The 27,933-nt window shown below is 36.2% G+C and overlaps 1 protein-coding gene across 3 annotated transcripts; it reads left to right on the top strand.

Annotated features, from left to right (window-relative positions):
* Nucleotides 1–288: 288 nt before the first annotated feature.
* Nucleotides 289–24,972, top strand: slc37a3 (solute carrier family 37 member 3). 3 transcript variants are annotated; one of them, XM_084111413.1, is made up of 15 exons: nt 289–426; nt 556–690; nt 7,139–7,259; nt 7,965–8,057; nt 9,163–9,246; nt 10,006–10,151; nt 10,503–10,599; nt 10,867–10,951; nt 12,806–12,999; nt 13,088–13,229; nt 15,425–15,526; nt 15,668–15,715; nt 15,852–16,003; nt 23,498–23,563; nt 24,148–24,972. In XM_084111413.1, the coding sequence occupies exons 2-15, from the start codon at nt 635–637 to the stop codon at nt 24,238–24,240; spliced, it is 1,479 nt and encodes a 492-aa protein (XP_083967539.1). In that variant the 5' UTR covers nt 289–426; nt 556–634; the 3' UTR covers nt 24,241–24,972. The 3 variants fall into 3 exon arrangements, with proteins under 3 accessions (XP_083967539.1, XP_083967541.1, XP_083967540.1); XM_084111414.1 differs by having other exon boundaries at nt 318–426; nt 565–690; XM_084111415.1 differs by lacking the exon at nt 556–690.
* The last annotated feature ends 2,961 nt before the right edge of the window (nt 24,973–27,933 follow it).

Raw genomic sequence — 27,933 nt, 5'->3', positions numbered from 1 at the left:
CAGCAAAAAACTAAACAAAACAAAAACTTGTACTATTGCACAGCCTACAAACCTATCACTTTATTGGATGTGTAAATTCTCAGCCATGTTCTTTTTGTAAGTTATGGAGTTTGCTATTGTTAAATGTTCCATTTAACTATTATTATGTTATTATTATTATTGTTAACTTTAATAATTACTGTTGTTATTTATTTTGTTGTATTATAAAGGTGTAAGAGAGCAATAATTAAAAGAAAAAGGCGGTTGGTATTTCCCCATAATAATAAGAAGATCCCTGCTCTGACCCGTATTAGAGTGACTTTTATTTTGAAACGTGCAACTTCCGGATGACGTCCGTGTTTACGATTGAACGCGTTTACGTTGCATTTCAAAACATTAACGATAATATCTTCCAGTCAGAGATTTATTTACAGCAAATGATTACTGGTGAGTATAGCTACTTACTATTAGTGTAACGTTATCTGTGGAAGGCTGTAAATATTTATCTTGATAATCCGATTGATCTATCAATCTGTCGATGGATAGATTTGACAGTGGTGTGGTGTGTAACGTTAGTGTTTGTAGATGGTCCAGTAGAGTGTCCTGAAGACTCCAGCCCCTTCTCTTCCTCCCCCTTTTGATCCAGACCCTTATAATGTGGCCCCTCTACACCTATCATCAACTGCTAGCCTTCCTCCTCACCTTCCTCAGGTATGCTGTCCTGTTCCTACCACCTTCTGGTCTGTTCTTGCTACGGTAACTTAACTTAACTGTTAATCAGTTTCTGCCTGCGTTACTGAGAGTATCTAACGTTAGCTTTTCTTTAATATTGCTTTAATATTGCTAGCTTTTCTATAATATTAATATAACATTTTCTACCTGCGTTGGCTGAAAGTCTGTGTGGGGGTCCCTGGATCTGTAGTGGATGAAAAGACCTTTACATGAATGATTTGGTGACGTGTCAGGCACTGTTTTATTGTGCATAATAAGTATACTGAACTCTGTCTTGTTTGCCATCTTAGATGACGTAGCGCAAAGTTCTGTGTGCTGTGTCATTTAACTAGCTGTATTCTGATTACTTAAAATGTTATGGGTCATTCCATGTCAAATCAACCAAATTTCAGAAACATACCTGGCTAAAATGATTTTGTTAATACTTTTGGTGAAGAAAGACAAATTGAAATAAGTTAGTGGCGAAAGCCAAAATATTAAATGCCATGGATCAATATTTACTGAATACTTTACAATTTTCAGATTTGGAGCCAAATTATATGAGGGTGAAAATGACTTTAGAAAAATGGCATCATCATTTTTATTTTTATACAGAAATTGGTAGGTCGGCTAGTAACCTTTTATAAGGGAAAAAGCACTTTTTGTGTTCCCCCGGAAGTTTGCATGCCTGTACTTTGAGAAATATTAAAGGTATCTAAATATCCTTTTAGATGTTGGTTCTTATCAGTTGTTTCTTTTGCATACAGCGAATACTTGTATTCAAAGAGGAATGTCTGACTAACAAATAGAGACTAGAAATGTATCCTGTTTCCTTTTATCAGAATGATTGCATAAGAACATACTTGTCAGACTGGCAAAATACACTTAAATTAACAATAGTGTATTCAATAGTTTTCAGTAGTGTATTCATAAGTTTCTTTATTTGAATATAGATATATTCTAAGAGTTCAAATACACAGTATCGTAACTACATGCTTGAAACTAGTTTCATGGCAAACAGGAGAGTGTGCTTTCTCTCCCCACACATGTGTATTCAATAAACCAATATTTGCCTCACCTGGATTGTTTAAGTATTACATTTTCGTCTTGTTATAAAATGTGCACATAGACTTAGTAGTATCCACTGCTGAGGAGCATATTTAACAGAATCACTGATATCACCTCAAACGAAAAGACATTCAAGGGATAATTTACCGGTATACCTTCCAGAGCTTGTTCGATATACTTGAAATCCAAAAATGAAGTATTGCACCAGCTAAACTTGTTGTTTATGCAATGTATAGATTCAAAAATCAAGATATTGACATTATTGTTTCTATGTGAATAAATAAAGGTGCATTTCTAGTTTTAACGTTGTTCTTATTCAGATATTCAAAAAGTATTTTCTGCGTGCAAAATTACCACATTAAAAATTTGTAAAATTCAACAGTTTGTAAATAGAGCCACATTGAGTATCCCAAATCCTAGGCTTTAAAAATGAAGATGCGAAAAGAAAAGGAAAGTTTAAGAACCAGAATCTATATTGATATTGCGATATCTGTAATACTTCTTGAGTTACAGGCATGTAAACTTTGGAAAAAGAATATTCTAGGTGTTCAGACAGTTACGTTCTATGTTATTGTTTTGATAAAGGGAAACAACATTTCTAGTTTCAAAATGATTTGTTCTTCAGACATTTCTCTTCAAAAGGAATTTTTTTTTTTAACTGTATGCAAAGTGACCCACATATGGTTTTTGATCACTGAAAATGTGGACAATTTAACAATTTTCTCATGGAGCCACACTGAGACCATATTTCTAGTTCTAAATCTTAGGATCTTGAGTTTGTTAAGAACCAGGATCTATAAAATGTGAAGATATCTTTTATATTTTTTTAGTTATAAGCATGCAAACTTGAGGTGGGAAAATGCAAAAAGAGCTTTTTCCCCATTTTTGGACTGTCACCATTGCCGTGTAATGCAACAAAGGATTGCTAAAGTCATCTGATTAAAAATAAATAACATCTCAGATCATTATCTATTCTCGTGTAAACTTCATTTAGCCAAGGCTGCAAAGCCCACTCCGTGTTACAAATATGTTAGACCTATCACTTCTGCCACTAAAGATTGCTTTATTAATAATCTTCCTGATCAGTTTCATCATCTCAGCATCCCAGATAGCTTAGAAGAACTCGATATTGCGACAGAAACTTTTAAATCTCTCTTTTCCAGCACTTTAGACACAGTTGCTCATTGCGCTTAAAGAAGATTCAAGAAAATAGTCCAATGCCGTGGTACAATGAGCACACTCGGGCCCTTAAGAGAGCAGCCAGATAAATGGAGTGCAACTGGAAGAAAACAAAACTAGAGGTATTTTGCATTTCATGGAAAGAGAGCACGATTGCATATAGAAAGGCCTTAAAAGCTGCTAGATCTGCTTATTTTTCAACCCTATTAGAAGAAAATAAACAAAACCCTAGGTATTTATTTGAAACAGGGGCTAAACTAATGAAAAATAAAGCTTCATGCCCAGATGTTTGCAAGCAGCACAGCAGTAATGACTTTATGAACTTCTTCAATTATAAGATTGATAATATCAGGGAGAAAATTATAACTATGCAACCGTCTACTACAGTATCGCATCAGGGAGTGCATTGTAGTCTTCCTAAGGAAAAATTCGATTCATTCATTGCTATAGGAGAGGAAGAATTTTCTAAACTCGTTAAATCATCTAAATCGACAACATGTTAGACCCTATACCGACTAAGCTACTGAAAGCGATGCTTCCAGAGGTCATAGATCCTCTTCTTAATATCATTAATTCATCTTTGTCATTAGGATACATACCAAAAACTTTTAAGCTGGCTATGATTAAACCGCTTGTTAAAAACACAACTTGATCCTACAGAATTAGTCAATTACAGGCCGATTTCGAATTTACCTTTTCTATCAAGGATACTAGAAAAGGCAGTATCTTCACAACTATGTTCCTTTTTAGAAAGAAATGATATCTTCGAGGATTTTAAATCAGGATTTAGACCAGTGATCTCAAACTCAATTCCTGGAGGGCCACAGCTCTGCACAGTTTAGCTCCAACCAGCTCCAACTCACACCTGCAAGGAAGTTTCTAGTAATCCTGAAGACCTTGATTAGCTGGATCAGGTGTGTTTGATTAGGGTTGGAGCAAAACTGTGCAGAGCTGTGGCCCTCCAGGAATTGAGTTTGAGATCACTGATTTAGACCGTATCATAGTACTGAGACAGCTCTCATTAGAGTAACAAATGATTTGCTCTTATTATCATCCGATCGTGGTTGTATCTCTATATTAGTGTTACTCGATCTTAGTGCTGCATTTGACACTATCGACCACAGCGTTCTTTTAAATAGACTCGAAAATTATGTTGGCATTAGTGGAATTGCATTAGCATGGTTTAAATCATACTTTTCTGACCGTTATCAGTTTGTAGCAGTAAATGAAGAGATGTCTTATCGATCACAAGTTCAGTATGGCGTACCACAAGGCTCAGTACTAGGACCGTTGCTGTTCACTCTGTACGCTACCCTTGGGAGATATCATTAGGAAGCATGGCATTAGTTTTCACTGTTATGCTGATGATACGCAGCTCTATATTACTTCACAACCTGTCGAAACTTACCATTTCACAAAATTAACGGAATGCATAGCTGATATAAAAAACTGGATGACTAGCAATTTCCTACTACTTAATTCTGAAAAAACGGATTCTAATTATTGGATAAAAAACTTCCACACGTAATAACCTAGAATACTGTCTAACACTTGATGGCTGCTCTGTCAAGTCTTCGTCGTCGGTTAGGAACCTGAGTGTGCTCTTTGATACCAATCTTTCATTTGAAAGTCATGTGTCTAGTATCTGTAAAACCACATTTTTTCATCTTAAAAATATATCTAAATTGCATCATATGCTCTCAATGAAAAATGCCGAATAATTAGTTCATGTGTTCATGACATCAAGGCTAGATTTTTGTAATGCTCTACTGGGTGGTTGCCCGGCACGCTTAATAAACAAACTACAGCTGGTCCAAAATGCAGCAGCTCGAGTTCTTACCAGAACCAAAAAGTATGACCATATTAGCTTGGTTCTGTCAACACTGCATTGGGTCCCTATTAAACATAGTAAAATTTTTAAAATATTGCTGATTGCTTACAAAGCAGTAAATGGTTTAGCTCCGCAGTACTTGAGCAAGCTCTTAACGCTTTATAGTCCTTCACGTCTATTGCGATCTCAAAATTCCGGCCAGTTAATAATACCTAGAATATCAAAATCGACTGCTGGCGGTAGATCCTTTTCCTATTTAGCACCAAAACTTTGGAACAATCTTTCTAACATTGTCCGGGAAGCAAACACACTCTGTCAGTTCAAAGCTAGACTAAAAACTCATCTCTTTGGCCTAGTATACACATAACACATTATAGACTTCTATAATTCAATGTTAGGCTGCATAGTTTAGGTCAGCCGGAACCGGGAACACTCCCCATAAATCCTGATGTACTTGTTACATCATAAGAAGGATGGCGTCTACGCTAATATTAGTCTCTCTGTTTATCCGAGGTTTACCGCAGTCCGCCGGATTCAGGCCGTATCCAGATCTGATGAAGGACCTGCGCCTGGACACGGACAACGCAGTCCTGAAGTGTCAACCAGTCCCTCCCCTGTGAATGCTTCCCTCCCCTCCCTTTACCTCAGTACAGATAAAATGTTGTCGGGATAATTCCGGTTTGCGTGGCTACGCAGACGCGACAAAAATATTCTGTATTATAAATTTTTAAGGCCAGACATGTAGTTTATTGAGGGTTGATTTATAAAGAAGGACAACACGCCTGCGCACATATATATTCAAACGTGCATACCTTTGGACTGAACACGTAATGCGCATGTGTGCGACGTCTGCATTTTTGAGGTTTGCGCAGAGATAACGGATAATCGTTTGCACCTTCGAACCTATTTCAGGGAGTGCATTCTCGAGACACCAGGCACTGTTTTGTGTGGATTGGGCGGCTGGAGCGTGTTAAGGGTTTTCCTGTTAGAATGGTGTTGTGTTAGCGGCCCCTAAGTTAATAACTAATGATCTTCGCAATGGAAGTGAATCAATCAATCAAAACTAACTTTAGCTGGACAATAACTTTATCCTAGAGCTGTTGTAAAGCCTAAACAATCTGTTACGGTAATTTCCTATGATCACTGTAAAGCTGCTTTGAAACATTCCATATTTTTAAAAGCGCTATATAAATGAAGTTGACTTGACTTGACTAATGATGCTGACATTTTTCTAAAGGCATCCCCCCCCCCCCCCCACACACACACACAATAAATATTCATCTATGGGATTTATTATTATGACTTTCCTTATGTATTTCTTTTACCAGAACCAGACATTTCAAAATAATTTTTTTTAGCCAGGTTGACAGAATTATGACCTTTATATGATTAATCTACAGTAACTGTTATGCAGAAACCTAGCAGTGATTGGCTATAAATTAGCAACATCACAATAAAAAATATTCACTCACTTCCACACTCAACTGAGTATATGGGTAAGTGATGTACAGTGACTTGCCAAAGTATTCATTCCCCTTCATTTTTTTCCACATTTTGTAATGTTGCAACCTTATGCTAAAATGCTCTAGATTACTTTTTTCTCACACCATTCTAAGCCCCATATTGGCAAGTTGAAGACCAGATATGTGATAACAATGGTCTCTATGATCATCACCTTAGCTCACATTGTTTTTGGGAAATGCTGCCCTGGTTATTTTAAACCTCTTCCATTTAAGAATTATTGAGCCCGTCTGTGCTCATGTGAACCCTTTACCTAAAAAAATGTTGTAGTCTTTCCCAAATCTGTTTCTGAACTGTGCAGGTAGTCCCTTTGACCTCATGGTTTTTGCTCTGTAATGATGTTTCAGCGGTGACTTGTAGGCAGTTGTGTGTTTTTCCAAATCATGTGAATTAATTCAATTTGTCACCAGTTAACTGGATAAAATAAGTGCCACAAGAAAGGCTTTGAATACTTATGCAATGTAATGTGGAATTTGCCTTGTCATTATTGGTGTAACATGACAAAATGTGAAAAGAGTGAAAGGGTGTGAATACTTTTGTAAAGAACTATAAGAGTGTTCACGATAAAGAAATGGAAAATGTTTTAAAAAGAAGGAAAATCTAGTTTAAAACGCACGTGGCAAGTTCTTAGAAATGCATGCTTTGTATTAATGTTGGTTTCATGTGGTTTTGAAAAGTCTAATGATTCATGTATAATCATGCAGAAATGAAAAACATTGAGGAGTTACAGTAAGTGTATGTGTTGACCCATATACATGAAGAACTAAATGAAGGACATCGTGTTAATGAGCTTGCATAATACATGTACTCATCTCCATTCATACTGTCTATTCTCCCCACTCTCTCCAGCTATGTCCTGCTTCACTCGTCACGTAAGACTTTTAGTAATGTGAAAGTGAGCATCTCAGCACAATGGACACCGTCAGGATTGCAGCAGAATGGCAGCGCTGTAGCTTTGTCTCCTGGAGTGGTACGCATATAATACATACTTCCCAATTTCTCTTACTTGTTTCATTTCCCATTTTTTTCAAATGATTTCTTTCTATATAAAGAAGCAACATTTTCCCTAGCCTGATAGATAATGATGTTAGTAATGAGTATTTCCAGTAATTTTGTTTTTGTCGGAAAAAAAGAGTTACTGATTACTCAAATTTGAATCTTAATTCAATTAAAAAAAATATATATATAAAAACAGAAAATCAGAAGAAAACAACTTTCGAGAAGTAGATTGCAGCCATTAGTGTAATGCACAGAAACTGTATAAGGTCTTTCACATTTGTTATGGTTTAACAGTCTTATTCAAAACCAAGTAGTCCATGTCTTATCTGTTAACTTTACTGTGTGCTTTGGAGAAAATGTGCTCTGCCAGGTAGGGATGACACAACACTGTATTGATGCTTGTCTTTTGAATGCCTCACAGTACTGTATCAATATTATATTTCACATGAATACTTTTGTGAAAAAGGCGATGAGTCTGTGAAAGGGCAACACATGGTCAAGCATTAAGTCAGTACACACTTTATTCTTTCTGTTTGGCAAAAATACAAACTAACATTCTCACAACTTGCAATATAGTTGTACAAAGCATTGGAAAAGTCCAATGCAGACTTTTCAGTTTTTAATATTAATTTATAATAATAATGCTACTCACTTATTTTTTGTTTTACTTTTGTAGACATGGGAGGATAACAAACTGTTTGCTGATGTGGGGGAGGCCACTTTGTTTTTGGGTGCTCTGGACTCAATCTTTCTCTTCTCTTATGCTGTGGTAAGTTAAAAACAGTAATATTTTGTGTGTTTGCACTTTTTACTGTTTTGTTTCTGTATTTTTTTCTGTTTTGTGTAATTGCACTTTTTACTTGTGCAATTACACAAAACAGAACAATAAAGCTTGAAATCATTTTTAAAGTAAGAAAAGTTAGGTTTGGAGTCAGACCATTTCATTTTATGAATTAATTAATATTAACAATTGTATGAAGTGTGCCTTATCTTTCTCAATCCCATGATCATTGAAGTGTATCATTATGTCAAATCCACTCAGCTGCAAATCAGTGTTCAATTTTTCATTAATTAAATGCTCCACATCAATCCAAAATATTTTTGTATGTATGCAATGGAAAAATAAATGAAAAATAGTTTCCTTTTCACCTTTACAGAAATTACAAGAGTAATCTAATTTAAAGCGTTCCAGCACGTTTTATTGGATCTATTCTATGGATTATTTCAAAAGAGACTTATTTTACTTTGTTATTACTTTAAAATTTATTCATAAATTGGCATTATGCCAATTTACATCTTTAAACACAGATGACCAGAAAAGGCGAGCTGGAGGATAAACAATATCATTAAATATATTTGTAATGCAATTATTTGAGACTCTATTTTGTAAAATATTTGTATTGTAGAAATATGTTACCCATGATATCTGTAAAATTTAGATCTTCCTCCTGTAATGTATTTCTCAGAGGGATCTATACTTTCCAGAGGATTGAATCCATTACAACAGCAAAATCTTTAGGTCTAACTGGATGGAGAAAAAAATCTCTAAAAGTCATTGTTTAAAAGCTGACTAACTAATATTAATATTATATAATAATATTATTTTCTTTGAATTTTTTATTCAAATAGTATCTTTGGATTAAACAGTGTGATATCATCTATATCGACTTTATATTGTCATCGGCCATCAAAAAATCCTTATCAGTTGTGCACTAGCATATCCTGCTAAGCTGCATCAAGCAGTTTTTGTTTGGTTTTTGAAAAGTGAGTGAGACTTGATAATGTCAAATCGCATATAAAACAATAATTGTGATATTGTCGTAGAGGATTGCACACATCCTTATGTGACAGTGATTTGTTTGCTTTTCCTTCAGGGTTTGTATATCAGTGGGGTGATGGGCGATCGGTTCAACCTCCGCTATGTTCTGTCATTTGGTTTATGTGGATCAGCAATCACGGTTGGTATACTGTAATTAGAGCTGTGAAACAATTCAAATATTTAATTGTGATTAATCTAATATTTTATTAAGTTGAGCTGAATGCATTAAGTATAAAGCAAAGAAAAGCTCTCGGTTACGTTTGGAGCCCTTGTTCCCTGAATATTAGATGGTGCTATGGAAACACCCACCAGGTGGTACAATTGCTTGAATTGATATAGAATCAATGCGCCAATAGTGCAACAGTTGGATTCCGGAGGTAAAATTTCCATACATTATCTCCATGGTGGAATTGATTTGTAACAACAACTTATAAATGGTAAATGCTTTTGTTGAAGTCGTTAGTCCACATTTTCAACTTTTTTTTATAATCATGTTTTACAATGAAATTCTTGGTAAAAAAACGACATTACCCAAGATTCTGCAAAGAATCTCCACCAATCAGAGAATCGAAGTATGAAGTTGCTGCAGAAGAACTCCTTAGTGTTTGATCAAATTGTTGATCAAAAAAGCAGTTGAACTGTTGTCATCCAAGCCTGGGCAGATAAACCTTCATTAAGAAGAACAATCTGTGGAGTGATGGCACGCACATGTCCTTTCAAAGCACTGATTTCTGCTTTAGAGTGTAACTCTATCACCATCAGCCAATGAGAAAATTGTCACTCACACCTGGTTGGTGTTCCCATAACGTCAGCTACTGACACAGTGTCGAGCGAACCTATGAAAGGGAACAAAAATTCATGTCTTTATTTAATTACATTCACCCTCTCTTCTCTTTAGGAATTTATTTTTGGCACTTTGACAGAATGGCTTCACTTTTATAATGTGTACTTTTATTGCGTTTTGTGGGTGATAAATGGACTGCTGCAATCTACAGTTTGGCCCTGTGTGGTCGCCATCATGGGCAACTGGTTTGGGAAATCTGGGTAGGTGTCAGTATTTCACCTCATCCGGTAATACACACACATGATTCCAGAAATTCGTGATTATTAAAAAAAAAATGTTATGCATGACTTCAGACTTTCATGCAAACATGCAGAATTTTTATGCAAAAATATCTGCAACTTATCATCCTTGATCTAGTTTAATTAGGTGCTAAATGCGTTGAAATGACACTGTGCTGTGTGTTTTTACTCCAGTGCAAACTTGCCTCCTTTCTTAGGCTTATTATTGAGAGAAACTGTGTTTTGATTTCAAGGAATTCACAGACATGTAACAGTATGTTTCCTTATGGCAGTAATTTTGCTTATACATTTTTCATATCTTCTATCTGCCAGCCGAGGCTTTGTGTTTGGACTGTGGAGTGCATGTGCATCCGTGGGGAATATTCTGGGTGCGTTTCTTGCCTCCAGTGTCCTGAAGTATGGCTATGAGGTAAGAGCACAGTACATTACATTTTAGATCACGTCAATTAATGTTCCCATGAGGAAAACAGCTTAGGAAACATGCTAAATAACATCTTAATGTAAATGTCAAAATGCAAAAAGATTTCTGTGAAAGTTAATCTATATTATATTATATTATACTAAAATTCATAAATGTTTGTGTGAGGGTTATGCTTAGAGGAGGGGGATCATTAGGTGTGTATACAAACAATATAGTCTTGAAAAGTGTGTTTTTGAATGTGTATGTGTGTTTCAGTATGCTTTCCTCGTGACATCAGTGGTGCAGTTTGCGGGTGGTGTGGTGGTGTTTTTTGGCCTGCTCACATCCCCAAAAGAAATTGGTAAGTTCATTATGGACGCTGCCGATTCTTTGTTTCTCAGTGTTTCAGTTTCATGTCTCTTTTATTTCTTGCATCCATGTACAGTTATAGGATTAGTTCACTTCAGAATTATAATTTACAAAGCGAACGTGCAAAGACTTATTTGCCCTTTACAAAAAAAAAAAAGGTAAAACAACGATGTTGGACAATTTTGAAGTTGGAGGAGAAAATGAGATGAAGTTTTTCGGCCTACCCTACATTTTCCGCCTACGTTAGGTTACCGCCTGACCTTTCCAACGTGATTACGTAATGTGTGAAGTCGTGGAACGTGAAGGACGAGCATTTGTGGTTTTTTGGTTGTTGAAAATGACAGATGGTTTGGCTAAATAAGACTCTTATTCCTCGGCTGGGATCGTGTAGAGCCCTTTGAAGCTACATTGAAACTGCAGTTTGGACCCTGTTGAAGTCCAATATATGGAGAAAAATCCTGGAATGTTTTCCTCAAAAACCTTTATTTCTTTTCGACTGAAGAAAGAAAGACATGAACATCTTGGATGATATGTGGGTGAGTAAATTATCAGGAAATTATAATTCTGAAGTGAACTACTCCTTTAAGGCCATTTCACACTTACAAAAATGTTTTGCACGAAAATTCATTCTGATTTCGCATGTGCAAAATTTTTTAGACAGACTGAATGAAAGTGCAAATTCACTGGTTACCTCGGTTACTCGGGCACACAAAGCACTTGTCACAGAGATGAAAGGAAGTCACACAGTGTGTACAAGTTTTCAAATAGCCTTTCAGATTTTTGTATTTACAGTGGTGAAAACCAGGGAGCATCGATGCTTGCTATGTTCTCTTAATGGAAATTCTGATGCGTGAGACATACTGTAAATTGCGCAAGCCAACTCAGTACACATTATGACATGTGAAAGATGTTATTTAATTAAATAACATCTTAATTAAATAACTGTATTATAACAGTTATTTAATTAATTTTTCAGGATAAACAAACATTGATAGATAGGTAGTTAACATAATCTTGCTACCATTTACAATTAAATTACAGCTGAAACGTTGAAGGGATGTGTAACAATAAAAGTATTTATCATAATGTACTTTTCGATCTTACACTATCTTGGGAGCTGATTGAGACGCACCCCATAGTTGTATGTAACAGCAGCAGCTCTGGGCATGTGAACAAAAGCACACATCTTATTTGTGTTTTTGCAGTGTGATAGATCCATAAAAGAGATTAGATCCATAAAAAAATCTTTCACATTAATGACATGTGTCTGTGTCAGTCTGATCAGGCACAGATTACGACACAAGTCGTTCATTCATATCCAAATGTTTATCATACTAAATCAACTTTCGGCTCCAATCAAACTCTCAAACACTATCAATGCCACTTACAAGCTAGCCAAATTAGACAGATACACATTGTTTATTCATTTCAACTTTATTCAATTTATGTAGTATTTCATAACTGAATAATACCTACCTGAAAAACTTATAGCACTATTTATTTAATTTGTATCTATGTTCTGTTGTATTTATTTGTGCTATTGACTTATTTGTTTATTTGGTCTTATTTTATTTCTGACTGTTTATTTGTCTTTAATATTTTTTATCTTTATATTAGTTAAGCTAATAGTTTTTGCTATGGTGTTGAAATTGGAATGGAGAATAATGAAATTTCACTGGTATCTAATATTCTGTTGTCGTAACAACCTTATTTATTCAAATACAAGGTTTTATTTTTGGTGGCGGGGCTAGTAGAAATTTTTTTTTGCGTTGATCCCACAAATGGGCCCCCTGCAATATTGAACTTGATGTAAAAGAGTGTTCTCATCTGTTGGTCTCTTTTTAAGGACTAAGTGACCCCTCTGAGACAGGTCTGAGATCAATGACAAGAGACTCAGACAGTCAGCGTCCTCTGATGAGTGATGATGAAGATGAGTTATGTGAGGAATACTCATCCATTCAGCAGCAGGAAGAGGAACCTGAACCACAGCCCAAAGCCATCGGCTTCCTACAGGCCTTCTGCCTGCCTGGAGTCCTTCCCGTCTGTGTCCATTTAAACACTTCCTTACTTATCCTTATCCATTATTGTCGACTAGATTTGAAATGTATTTATTGTCTGTCTCTTGCAGTATTCCCTGGCTTATGCATGTCTGAAGCTGGTCAACTACTCTTTCTTCTTCTGGCTGCCATTTTATCTCAGCAATAACTTCGGCTGGAAGGAAGTTCAGGCCGACCGACTATCTGTGTGGTATGATGTGGGAGGAATTGTTGGTGAGTACCCAGTTTGGTCCTAAACAGATGTTACCAATCAAGTTTTAGGGCCAGATTTACTAACAGTAACAGTGGACACAGTTATTTTTGCGGCCGATCTTATTACATATGCATTTGTAGGACTTTCACTTTTTCAGGCGCAAAATTTAAGGGAGGAGAGTATTTAAATGAATCGCGCAAGGTGATTTACTAAGCTTTGCACTTGTCAATGTACTGGTGTTTGCGCCATTATTTGCCACCCAAAAAAAGCACGTCTTAAACCAGACGTTACCTGGTAGATTACGGTGGTCATTATGGAAATGATCCAGCTGCGTCTGTGTTCTTTAATTTGCATGTCCTCAGCAGATCACATGCAGAACTTTCCACTCCCATCTGTGCTGTTTTGGAATTGCGCTCTCACGCTAATTTGTCCTGTTTAGTAAATCTCCCCCTTAGCATTCTCTGATCACTCTGAAAGAAACAACATCACATCTAACTGAAAGATGTTTGCTGTTACCAGTGTTTATCTCATCATTGGAATTACTGATGAAACTGGTTATTAACCAAGTTTTTTATTTATTTATGTCACTGATGGTAAACACAAAACAAAAAATGCACATCATACAGTAGTAACATAGTAACACACTGATCTTTTGGTATCTTTCTGTGTGGTATGAATTGTGCATTTACATAATTTTGTGAAGATGTAAAGGCCAAGTCAACCTGATCTAAATAACATGCTAGTAAGAATGTGTGAGTCACGCTGTGAATGACTCTTTCCATAACAATGCGCTAAAAAACACGGACAATGTATAACTAAAGCACGAAGAATTTACACTATTGTAATTGACGCAGCAATGAAATGAAATGGTTCAGGGAAGCAGACACATGTGTTAGAAGTATAGACCCGGAAGTATAAAAGGAGCGTCTAGAGAACATGTCATCCCCTTTCGTCTGAAGGGACTGTTCAGCAGGCATCACTGAGGCATGGCTAACGACAAAGTGTCTTGTTCCCTGTTCTCAGGGAACAGGTTACAGTCGTAACCTAGACCAGGGGTTTTCAAAGTGGGGGCCGCAGCAAGTTGGAAAAAAAAAAAGTTAAAAAAAGTTAAAAAATAAATATTTGCTAATATGAGTATTGTTATGAAAAAACATTATAATAATTTGTTGCATAGCCTATCTGATATCTGACTGATCGGCTAGTGACAAGAATTGGCCGATTTTCACGTGATTTTCAGTCTGACATATGCTGATTCAAATGCACTCGGGCGCCGCATGAATAACATCGCGCAACATCAACATCACACATGCACACAGAACGCACATGTAGGAAACCTTGTGAATTACGGCCGTTTCAGATCGCGAGCGGTGCGTGAGCAGCGCAAATTTTTTTCGGCGTGCATGTTCAGTGAGTGCATTCACACCGCGAGCAGGAGCAGCGCGTGAGCGTCAAGCAGGAGCGTCGCATGAGCAGCAGTGAAGCGGAGGGTTTCGACGCCGAGTCTATTTTTGTAGCGCTGCTCACGCTCAGTTAAAGTGAAAGCACACTTTTGATGGACAAAATATAATATGATTTCACTAAAAAAAATGCACATAATTTGCATGTATAGTGTGTTTTAACAAGGAGTAGGCTATGTCAGAAAAGAAAATGAAGACAAAAATATTTATAGAGAATGTATCCATTTAAACTTGTTTTTATTAACCAGTTTGGGTAAAAGTGGTGTTTTATTATTTATATATATATATATATATATATATATATATATATATATATATATATATATATATATATATATAAATAAATAAATAAATAAATAAATACTAATACTAATACTAATACTAATAATAATAATAATAATAATAAAATAAATATTTGTGTGTGCTGTAAAGTGGTTAGAAAAAATGAAATCAAAATCTGTATCGGCAGGTCAAACTCAATGAAAAATCGGAATCTGCCTTGAAAATTGTAATCGGTGCATCTCATCTTTCTGATTGGCTGGTATCAAACACCATCACATAATCTGATGTTCACCTAGATGTTTTATTTATTTATTTCTACATGTGCCGTGCCGTAGTATTGTCGATGGGTTCAATACACAGCACAGCTGTTTTTAACCTTGTTTTACCCCTAAGCAAAGAATGAAGAAATACTTTGGCGCCTTTAGACCTGAGGTAGTTTGCAAACACAGTTTAAGGATTTTGCTCATCTCTTCTAGGAGGAACAGTACAAGGCTTGATCTCCGATCTTTTGGGAAAGCGAGCTCCTGTGTTAGTAGTCAGTTTGCTGCTGGCCATGGGAGCATTAGTGGGATACAGCCGTAAGTTTAGAGAAGACTAAATCATATTGTCTTGAGAATCTGAGTACCATTTCTGACACTTTCTTTTATTGCTTAATTTGAGAAATGACAGCTGAATAAATGTTTTTTGTAACTTTTTTATTTCTTTCAATGCTTGCTCAGACTCTCCAAATGACCAGATAGTGAATGGAGCTCTTCTAGCAACAACAGGTGACACATTATAATATACTGAAACAATTTTTAATTATTTAATTTTTAACTATTAAATAAAAAATGTTAAGCTCAGTCAACAGTTATCCTTATCTAAGAATTTACCATTGAATATTTCGGGATAATTTTATTTCAGGTTTCCTTATTGGAGGCCCATCAAACATGATCAGTTCAGCAATCTCTGCAGATTTGGGCCGACAGGAGGCGCTGCAGAACAGTCAACAGGCTCTGGCCACAGTCACAGGAATCGTGGACGGCACAGGCAGCATTGGAGCTGCGGCGGGACAGGTAATGCATCTTCTAAAAGCATTCTTTAAATTGTTCTCTTTGGTTTTAAACCATTAACTTAGAGATGTCAAACCTCAGATTATTTATGGAAGTTTAAAGTCAAGTCAAGTCGCCTTTATTTATATAGCGCTTTTTATAATACAGATTGCATCAATGCAAATTCACAGTGATAACATGAAAATAATACAACAAAGTTTGTTTCTAGAAGAAAATTGTGTCATCGTGCACCCTAAGTAAGGCAGATCAATAATATTGTTGATTATTAAATGTCCCCAACTAAGCAAGCCAAAGACCAAGGCAACAGTGGCAAGGAACCAAAACTCCATCAGGTGACAGAATGGAGAAAAAAACCTTAGGAGAACCCAGGCTCAGTCAGGGGCCAGTTCTCCTCTGGCCAACGAGCGAACAGTGTATGATTATGATCCAGGCCGCATTACAGGTCAGAAGTCAGATTGGTTGTGTCGATCAGGCCCTTCACAGGGCTGATGAGGCTGGCACTTCAGGGATGCGTCATGGATGGGTCCAGGTGCAGGTCCACCATCTGATCTGGATATGGCCGGGATCCATCTGACTTCAGTAAACAGGGAGGGACTGGTTAACACTTCAGGACTGTGTTATCATCGTGTCCAGGTGCAGGTCCTTCATTGGATCTGGATCCGGCGGACTGCGGTATACCTCGGATAAACAGAGACTAATATTAGCGTAGACGCCATCCCTTCTTATGATGTAACAAGTACATCAGGATTTATGGGGAGTGTTCCCGGTTCCGGCTGACCTAAACTATGCAGCCTAACTTTGAATTATAGAAGTCTATAATGTGTTACGTGTATGCTAGGTCAAAGAGAAGTTTTAGTCTAGATTTGAACTGACAGAGTGTGTCTGCTTCCCAGACAATGTTAGGAAGATTGTTCCAAAGTTTTGGTGCTAAATAGGAAAAGGATTTACCGCCAGCAGTCGATTTTGATATTCTAGGTATTATCAACTGTCCGGAATTTTGAGATTGCAATAGACGTGAAGGACTATAATACGTTAAGAGCTCACTGAAGTACTGGGGAGCTAAACCAGTAATTATGCAATAATTAGAATCTCTGTTTTTTCAGAATTAAGTAGTAGAAAGATACAACCACGATCGGATGAGAAAAGCAAATCATTTGTGACTCTAATGAGAGCAGTCTCAGTACTATGGTACGGCCTAAATCCTGATTGAAAAATCTCACAGACATCATTTCTTTCTAAAAAGGAACATAGTTGTGAAGATACTGCCTTTTCTAGTATCTTTGACAGAAAAGGTAGATTCGAGATCGACCTGTAATTGACTAATTCTGTAGGATCAAAATATCCTAATGACAAAGATGAATTAATGATATTAAGAAGAGGATCTATGACCTCTGGAAGCATCTCTTTCAGTAGCTTAGTCGGTATAGGGTCTAACATGTTGTCGATTTAGATGATTTAACAAGCAATTTTAGCAAATTCTTCCTCTTCTATAGCAATGAATGAATCGAATTTTTCCTTAGGGAGACTACAATGCACTCCCTGATGCGATACTGTAGTAGACGGTTGCATAGTTATAATATTCTCCCTGATATTATCAATCTTATAAGTGAAGAAGTTCATAAAGTCATTACTGCTGTGTTGCTTGGAAACTTCTGGGCATGAAGCTTTATTTTTCGTTAGTTTAGCCACTGTTTTAAATACATACCTAGGGTTTTGTTTATTTTCTTCTTATAGGGTTGAAAGATAAGCAGATCTAGCAGCTTTTAAGGCCTCTCTGTATGCAGTCGTGCTCTCTTTCCATGAAATGCGAAATACCTCTAGTTTTGTTTTCTTCCAGTTGCGCTCCATTTTTCTGACTGCTCTCTTAAGGGCCTGAGTGTGCTCGTTGTACCACGGCGTTGGACTATTTTCTTTAATCTTCTTTAAGCGCAACGGAGCAACTGTGTCTAAAGTGCTGGAAAAGAGAGAGTTAAAAGTTTCTGTCGCAATATCGAGTTCTTCTAAGCTATCTGGGATGCTGAGATGATGAAACTGATCAGGAAGATTATTAATAAAGCAATCTTTAGTGGCAGAAGTGATAAGTCTAACATATTTGTTGCAGCCTTGGCTAAATTAAGTTTACACAAGACTAGATAATGATCTGAGATGTAATTGCTCTGCTGCAGAATTTCAACGGCATCAACGTTGATTCCGTGTGATAATATTAGATCTAGGGTATGATTACGACAATGAGTAGGTCCTGACACGTGTTGTCTAACTCCAATAGAGTTAAGAATGTCTTTAAATGCCAATCCCAATGCATCTTTTTCAATATCTACATGTATATTAAAATCACCAACAATTAGGACTTCATCTGCAGCCAGTACTAACTCTGATAGAAATTCAGCAAATTCTTTGATAAAGTCTGTATGGTGCCCTGGTGGCCTGTATACAGTAGCCAGCACAAATCTCAAACGTGATTTATCATTTACACTATATATTGCTACATTAAGCACAAACACTTCAAAATAATTATATTTGAAACTAGACTTATTAGTAATTCTGAAAATATTACTAAAAATTACAGCAACACCTCCCCCTTTGCCTTTTACTCGAGGTTCATGTTTATAACAGTAATCTTGGGGGGTGGACTCATTTAAAGTAATGTAATCGTTTGGTTTTAGACAGGTTTCTGTCAAACACAGTACATCTAGATTATAGTCTGTAATCATATCATTAAGAATAAGTGCTTTTGAAGTAAGGGATCTAATATTCAGCAACCCAAGCTTTATCATTTGCTCATTTGTATTATATCTGTTTTTATTTGTTGAACATCAATTAAATTTTTACTCCTAGATAAGTTTGGAAGTTTTTTGTATGTCCTAATTCGGGGAACAGACCCAGTCTCTAAATGATGATATCTAGGTGAAAGAGTCTCTATGTGATGGTATTTATTTGACCTTGGTGACGTGAGACAGCTGGTAGACGGTAGGTTTAGCCAGTCTGTCTAATCCTGACCTGAGCCCCAATTCATGTTTGAGCTCTAAGACTATGTGCCATATTACTAGAGAGAAGAGCAGCACCATCCCAGGAGGGATGAATACCAACAGGTCAGGTCTGCCCCAAAAACTTTCCCAATTGTCTATGAATTCTATATTATTTTGCGGACACCACTTAGACGGTAGACGGAAGAGCAGTGTTTTGTCCCCCGACTGCAGCGCCTCACCGTCAACCAATTGCCCTGCTGCACATGCTCTACTACAGTCTGAACCAAACAATGTACAGAGTTCACTAAGTTAGTCGCATCCAAAGCAGTATCTAAAGCCCTTGCACTCTTACAATTAACCTCGATTATTTATTTATTTATATTTTTAAACAGGAAAAGATTAAAGACAATCGGGCCTGACTGATTTTCAGCAGGTTCCTGCTCTGCAGAACATAAATACCACATACACAACAAAACTCCTAGACAACAACAAACACACAAACCAAGAGAATGAGCATCAGGGGGAGGCCATGAAGCCATCTCAGTGGTCACAGATATACCTGTCCATTAGATGGCGAGCAAATGTTATTTTAAATAGTCTTATTGATGTTATAGTTCTGATGTGTTGTGGAATCTCATTCCAGGCTTTAGTGAGCACATGAAAAAAGATCTCTGTCCATAGCAGTTCCTAAAAGCCGGTAAAGGCAGAAGTCCATTTGTAACAGATCTCGTAGTGCGCTCGAACCTTGAGCTGAGTTTTGGAACCAACGAATGCAGTCAGTGCTGCTGAAGTGTGTCCATTTAACATTTGATAATACAAGTTTTTCCCATGGCTTATTTTATAATTCTGAAATGTCAAGGCATTACACAAAGATAGTGCAATACAGTGGTGAGTCCAGCCTGGAAGCCTGTTGTGGATCTTATAGGCTCTATTATAGAGTCTTATTACTGGTTCAAGGATCTCAATTGTTGTGAGTGACCAAACAGGTAAACAATACGACAGAGTGGACATGATGGCATGAAGATATGTTTTAGAGACAGAAAGCAACAAATATGGTCTAATTTTACTATAAACAAATAACTTTTGGTTTAACTTTCTGGTTAGGGTTTGGACATAAAGGACCTAAAATGCTGCCCTGTGGAACTCCCATAGAACACACTCGTGGCTGTGATGTTACTGAGCCGATTCTTACAGTCTGAGATCTGTCACTTAAATATGATATAAACATATCTATTGCGGAGGAGGACAAATGAAAAGAAATAAGTTTATTTAACAAAATTTGATGATTAACTGTATCGAAGGCTTTTCGAAAATCTATGTATATAACTCCGGTAACCTGACCCTTATTTAAAGACGCACGTATCTGCACAGTAAAAAGCAGCAAAGCCGACATGGTTGACCGCAAGGGTCGAAAGCCATGCTTGCAATCACTGAGCAGGTTATTGTTTTCAAGGTAATTGATTAGTTGATTATATAATGTTTTTTCAAGTAACTTGGAAACAGTTGGGAGAATTGCAATTGGGCGGTAATTGGAGACATTGGTTGGATCATCAGACTTAAAAATCGGGGTGATCTGAGCCGTTTTCCACATGGCAGGAAATACTGATGGCCTAATACACAGATTAACTAAATGATGAAAAAGTGGTATAAGAGTACTGGCATGAGTTTTAAGAAAAATCATGTTTAAATTATTTACATCACAAGCATGAGAAGCGTTCAAAGAACACAAAATATTAGTTATATCATTTTGTGCAATTTCAGAAAAAGAGAATTGCTGAGATGCTGCTGGTACTGATGTGAGAAACAGAGGAACAGTAAATCTAGAGGATAATTCTTGTACAGATGCAATAAAATACTCTTTGAAAGAATTAGCAATTTTATCATGATCAGTGAGAAGAGTACCATTTATGGATATTTGTAAACTGTTTTTAATTTTGTTTTCACCAGTTATAGATTTAATTGTTTGCCATAATGTTCTTGGGTTGGAAACCGTTCGATTAATTTGATTTTCAAAATAGAACTGTTTTGCTTTCTACAATTCAAAATTAAAGTTAAAGAGATTAAAGATTAAAGTTTGGATGCGTGTCTCTAGTTCTGAAATCTTCCTCGTCAGCTTTACTATCTCCCTGCATTTATCACATGTAAATCCTGTGCTGACTAGGGTGACCAGACGGTTGTCGTTTGTCCCGAATATTCCGAATCCGGCCCTAATTGTCCTGTAAATTATAGCCTACTAAAGCAAAATATTGAGTAGTTATTGTCTGATAAAACATTAAAAACTGTCTGTGGAGGTTGAGTCGTCGTGCAGTTCTTTTTTTGAAGTTCTACAAAGATACCGTTGGCGCGAATGTAGAATATGCAAGTTGCAGCAGCCGCGGGGACAGTGAATGTGCAAGCAGCCAGTGGTAAAGGAGTGATTGATTGGTCCAAGTGGTTGATTGCCTGCGTTTCCAGGCTAGCGGCACTGTGTGCAAAAAAATACTTTGGCCTAATGTCTGATGTTGGGTTACACAAAGCAAATCATCTACACAATTATTTTTTATTTTTATTTAATGACCGACAATTTAGTTGTAGGCTAATAATAATTTTGGCATAAGCCTTATTAGCGTTAGGCTATAGCCTGAAAGGTCTGATTTATGCACTGGTACAACAGTCATTGTTTTTTTTTTTTTTTTCACAATGACATTTGAGTTCATGATTTTAATGTTGATTTTTTGTGGCAGACTAAAGATTAATGACAGACTGTTGATCTTTGAATAAAAATATGTTTGGTTCAGGTTTGAAATTCATTTAAAAAATCACATGGAAACAAGATGTGGAACTTGATTATGTTGTTACCATGTTTGTTGACTGATCCTACTCACCTAAGTTGTTTGATGAACTCGTAAAAGGCGCGAGCGCGTGCGAGAAAAAATAAATAGAGCGGACGGATGTCACGCTAACAGGCTAGCGAATTACTAGCGTATTGTGCTAGCAATAACGATTAAGATTGAAGCTAGCGATGTCAGGTTAATGTGTGATGTTGAGTAAGCTATGTTTAGCAGTATAAACAACAAGGAATGATAGTAAATAATGATTAAAAACAGAGATATACGAAGCTTACAGACGCAAACCAATGCAACAGCAGCAGCAGGAGCAACAAGGCAGACAAGAGCAATCGCAATGGGTAACTCTGGTGAGAGCAGGAAGAGTCTGTCTTAAAAATAATAATAATAATACTACTTATTGAACCTTGCTGTATTAATGTGGCTCATGAAGTCCAGAATAATCCTTATGCTGCTTTAATAACTTGTACAAAACATTATTAATCAATAATGTCATAGTCCTCCACTCATAATCCAATCAAATGCAAAAGGAATAAAATCAAGTCCCTATTCCACTGTATTTTCTTTTTCACTCTGAAATATGTCACACTGCCAAAATTATATGCATTTTAGTTCTATGTGTGATATTTATTTTGTTTTTAAATACATTATTTTCATTATTATGGACCCTTTTCACATTTCCAGGGTTCTCTGAAGCAGAAATCGCCATAGTTGGGTAAACTTCTATAGTGGTGAATGGGAGGGACAGCAAATATAATTTTTTCCCTTTTGCTCTAATAGCTAAAGAAAAAAACTACGTTTCCACGACTTTCCAAAAGAGAAGAAAAAATAGAGAGACACTGATTACAACAGCCAGAAGAGAAAAAGATATCAAATTTGCCATCACTCCCTCGGCCATTGTATTAGAAACACCCGCACAGCAGCGTTAATTCTTTTTATTTGTCATTTACTGACAAGGTTGAATTATTATTATTATTAGAAAATAATGGACACGGCCGCGTAAAGTGAATTATTTTCTAATAATTAAATGGACTGGGAGTCAATATTTCGCTAGTAACAGAGGCTTGAGCCATTTATAGCAGTCTAATGCAGTTATTAAAGAGAGTGAGAGAGAGAGATTAAGCGGGTTTGAATTACTTGAGAGTCTGCGCATCTCAACGGTTCGGCACCAGCGTCTCTACAAATAGCAAAACTGTAAGTTTATTTGCTTCAAGTACAGCGCCGTTATTACGTGTAGCTTTTAAGTTGCAAAACTATTTTATTTATAAAATAATCAGAGCAGCACTGACAACACATTTCTGTGCAAGTGTGTGTCCTTACTGTATGTGTGAATTTGAATGGGAGAGAGAGAGTGGGAGAAACAGTATGTGCTTTCCATACATAATAAAACGTTATTTTGTGGCAAAATACATGGAAATAATTTGACGTTTTTATCCTTCTATATTTAATATAAGCTTAAGCTTGGTCAGTGTCATTGTGGGTTTTGGTTCTTTTGCTGTTGTAGGCTGTAAAGACCTTTGAAATAACTGAAATCTTTTTTCTCAAAAAAATTTAATTAAAAATTAAAAACATATAGTTGATACTAGATTTGTTGACTGAGGAAATGTCATCAAAATCTGTGAAAAAGGTTCCATTATTGTTGTTGTGTTTTTGCTGCTAAAACTTGATGTACAAGTACTAATTTTAAAAATTTCTCTGTCTTGTAGTACCTGGTGTCACTTATTGAGAGCAAATTTGGATGGATGTGCGTCTTCTATTTCTTCATAGTCATGGTAGGTAATTGTAATGGAACAGTGAAGCACTAAAGGCACATCTTTTCATTAGACAAAAACTATTCAGTGAACAGTGACTCATTTTTAATTGTCAAATTAAAGGTGAAGTGTAATTTGTGTAATTAGCATCAGACTGAATCATTAAAACAGGAAATGGACCAAAAATATGAATGACTCATCCTGAACCACACAGAATTGTGTCCAATCAAATGATCTCTAGAATAAGAATGTACCTCCCTTTAATACCATTTACCACTAACTAGCAAGCAGAAAATCATGCTTCATAATAGTAATGTAACAAAACCGTATCGGCTATACTTAAAAAAAAAAACTAAAGGAAGGGCACAATCTTTTTACTGTGTACAATCCAAACTTCCTGTTTCAATAGGAAATACATCAACACAAGAAAGAAAACTGTGCTTATTAAACCATTTCATGGATCTTTAAGTTTGTAAACGATTTGAACACTGCGTAAATGAGCATGATCTTCTCCTTAAATGTGCCATCTACTCTAAAGTCAGTGTTCTGAAAGCTGAGAAGACATTGAGCTGAGACTTTAACATTTGTCTTTCTCTCATCCACAGACAGGGTGCAGCGCGCTCTTCATCATTCCACTCCTCTTTCGTGAAATCCGCTCTTTATGCCGAGACAGTCAAGCTCGTACACACCAGCTCTGAAGTCATTCGGGTGACTTCTTTTGCCTGAATCTTCATTGAAAATCTGACATTTTGAAAATACAGACTTGCTTTTGTAGCACCTCTTATTTAAGTTTTTTTTCTCGAAAACAGAAACCTCACATTTAGTCTGGCTACTCTACATCAAGTAATTGTTCAGACAGGCAGCAATTCTGTGTTTATTTTTCCTGTATTCTAGTCTGATCAGCAAACAAGAATAAACCTATCCTCAAGTAATTTCATTTATGAAGACAGTGAATGTTGCTTAAGGTCTGTTTCTGTTTTATTTCTGTGTATTGCTGTGCTGTTTTTTTTTTTTTTTTTTTAACCATTTGTTTTTTAAATTCTAATTTTATAATTGTTAGAGGGCAGGACCCTCTTGTGTTTAATTCATGGTGGTTGTAGCCTGATTAAATTGTTGTACTGAATGGTTGCTTGAACTAAAGAAGTAGATTCATAGCATCATCATGGGGTTGCAATTTATGTGTTCAATTTGCACCAATTTTTAAATTCACACTGAAAACACTCAGTTACACTTTAGTATCACACATGTTAAGTGTATTATGGGATGTTTAAATGTAACACTACAGTTCAGCAATTTGATGTTTTGTTTCAACTGTTGGAACCTGTACAGGTATTGCTCGAATGTTTGAATTATGTGATCCATTGTTCCTGCATATACCTGTATATAAGTAATAATAAATTCAGGCAAACATCATGTCTTTATTGATTTAACACATTAGAGTCAATCATTTATTCAGTCAAGGACTGATTAACAGAGCTTGACTGTTTTTACTGAGCTGTATGTCAATGTCAGTAAAGTGCATATGCGTCTCTTATCATCTTGTCCTAAATTAGTTGTATTCACTGTAGTTATTGTTTATCTTCTTTTTTCAGTCAAGTGGCAACTGTTCAGTGGCAAACATTTTTGGCATCCAGTCAAAACTATCCCTTAAGAAACAAAAATATATGGGAATATACTGAAAAATGTGATATATTAGGTATATATATACAGTGGTGGACAGAATTAATGGCACCCCTGGTAAATATGATCAAAAATGGCTGTAAAAAAATAAATCTGCATTGTTTATCCTTTTGATCTTTCATTCAAAAAATTCGCAAAAATCTAACCTTTCATTGAAGTAAAAGAATTGAAAGTGTGGAGGAAATCACATTATGAAATAAATGTTTTTCTCCAAAACATGTCGGCTACAATTATTGGCACCCCTAGAATTTTTTACGAGTAAAATATCTCTGAAGTACATTCCCATTAATATTTACCTTTATTTAGCACACTAGGGTGACTAGGAACATGAAATTGTCTAGCTATGACTTCTTGTTTCACAGGAGTTTAAATATGACGAATACACAAAGGCCAAATTTCTTTAATCATCCATCACAATGAGTAAAACCAAAGAATATAGTTCTGATGTGCATCAAAAGATTGTTGAGCATCACAAAATAGAAAGTGGCTGTAAGAAAATAGCTAAAGAATTAAAAATCCTCATTTTGACCATCAGGGCAATAATTAAGAAGTTCCAATCAACTAAAGATGTTACGAATCTGCCAGGAAGAGAACGTGTGTCTATATTGTCTTAATGCACGGTGAGGAGGAAAGTTTGAGTGGCCAAAGACTCTCCAAGGATCACAGATGGAGAATTGCAGAGATTACTTGAGTCTTGTGGGTCGGAAAGCCTAAAAAAATTTATCAAACAACCCCTACATCACCACATGTTGTTTGGAAGGGTTTCAAGAAAAATCCTCCTCGCTCCTCCAAAAATAAACTCAGACATGACTGGAACTTCAAAAGGGACCAGATTCTATGGTCAGATGAAACAAAAAAAGGACTTTTTGGCAGAAAACCCACCAGATGTGTTTGGTGCAAACAGGGATAAAAAGTACCCCCTGCCTACGGTTAAATATACTGCTCGATCTTATATGTTGTGGGCCTGTTTTTTTGCTGGAGGTCCTGGACATCTTGTTCAGATACATGGTATTATGGATTCTAGCAAATACCAACAGATAAAAAATCAAAACCTGACTGCCTCTGCTAGAAATCTTATAATGGGCCGTGGTTGGATCTTCCATCAGGACAACAGTCCAAAACAAACATCAAAATCAACACAAAAATGGGTAACTGAGCACAAAATGAAGCTTCTGCCATGACCGTCCCAGTCCCCTAATCTGAACACTATAGAAAATGAGTGGGCTGAACTGAAGAGAAGAAGCACCAACATGAACTTGTGAATCTGAAGGATCTGGAGAGATTCTGCATGGAGGAATGGTCTCTGATCTCTAGTTATTCTCCAAACTCATCCGGCATTATAGAAGAAAACTCAGATCTGTTATCTTGGCAAAAGGAGGTTACAAAAAGTATTTAATAACAGGGAGCCAATAATTATGGCCAGCGTGTTTTGGAGAAAAGCATTTATTTTATAATGTGATTTACCCCCCACTTTCAATTATTTTACTTCAATGAAAGGTTAGATTTTTGCAAATTTTTTGAATGAAAGATCAAAAGGATAAACAATGCAGATTTATTTTTTACAGCCATTTTTGATCTTATTTACCAGGGGTGCCATTAATTCTGACCACCACTGTATATATATATACATTTCCATATATGGGAAACTGGTGCTCATATTTTCTAATATACTGTAATATATGCATCGACCATGTAGGGTTACATGTTCATACATGCAGTCCTGGACCACTAATGGTCTCTAAGATCAACTTAGGCTTACGATGCTTTTGGGAAACGCAGACCTGGTCAGAATTATTGGGACTACTGGTAAATATGAACGTAGTCGTCTGTGAAAATAAATCTGTATTGTTAATGTTTTTGACCTTTTATTCAAATAATTCACAAAAAAATTTAACCTTTTATTGAAGTAAAACAATTGAAGTCTCATTATGTAATACATGTATTACTCTAAATACATATTGGCCACAATTAATGGCACACTTTTATTCAATACTTTTTACAACCTCCCTTTGCCAAGAAAACAGCTCTGAGTTATCATTATAGGTAATTCCTGATGGATTTGGAGAGCACCTGACAAGAGATCAGAGAGCACTCCTTACAGAATCTCTAGAACCTACAAATTCCCAGGTCAATGTTGGTACACTGTTCTCTTCAGTTCAGATCAGGGGATTGGGATGAGACCCATTTTTGTGTTGATACTTGTTTTGAATCATTGTCTTAACCAGGGGCCTGTTTCAGAAAGGAGGTTCAACCAACTCTGGGTTAAAACTTGAAGTCTAAGTTGACTTACCCTGAGATGGGAAACTCTTAAGTTTTCGGTTACAGAACAGCTGAAATGAGTTAGTTCAATCAACGAACACATATTATTATTAAATATCGGCTCCGGCAGCGAAGGACAGAGAGTTATTTTTTAAATTTAAATTTTAATTACTGTTATAGGTGATGGTATATGTTACTGTATACAGTGATGGGTGTAATTAATTGCCAAGTAATCTAAATAATGTAATTTAATTAAAGGGATTACTCTTAATTCTTCTGTCATTTAAAGTAAAATCTGATGTAATTGCATTAGACTATAGAACAATTCTGTATATTTAACATACATTTTTAAAAGGTTTATTTTTAATATAACCTTCTCCCTCTACACACTTTGGTCAATTCAAGAATAATTCATGCAATTGTATATTGTTTATTTGAAAGCATTAAAAGTG

The sequence above is a fragment of the Abramis brama genome (assembly GCF_963993115.1).
Source record: "Abramis brama genome assembly, chromosome: 4".
Classification (NCBI taxonomy): Eukaryota; Metazoa; Chordata; class Actinopteri; order Cypriniformes; family Leuciscidae; genus Abramis; species Abramis brama.
Note: the sequence above shows the minus strand (reverse complement) of the source record. Positions and strands in the feature narration are given on the sequence as shown.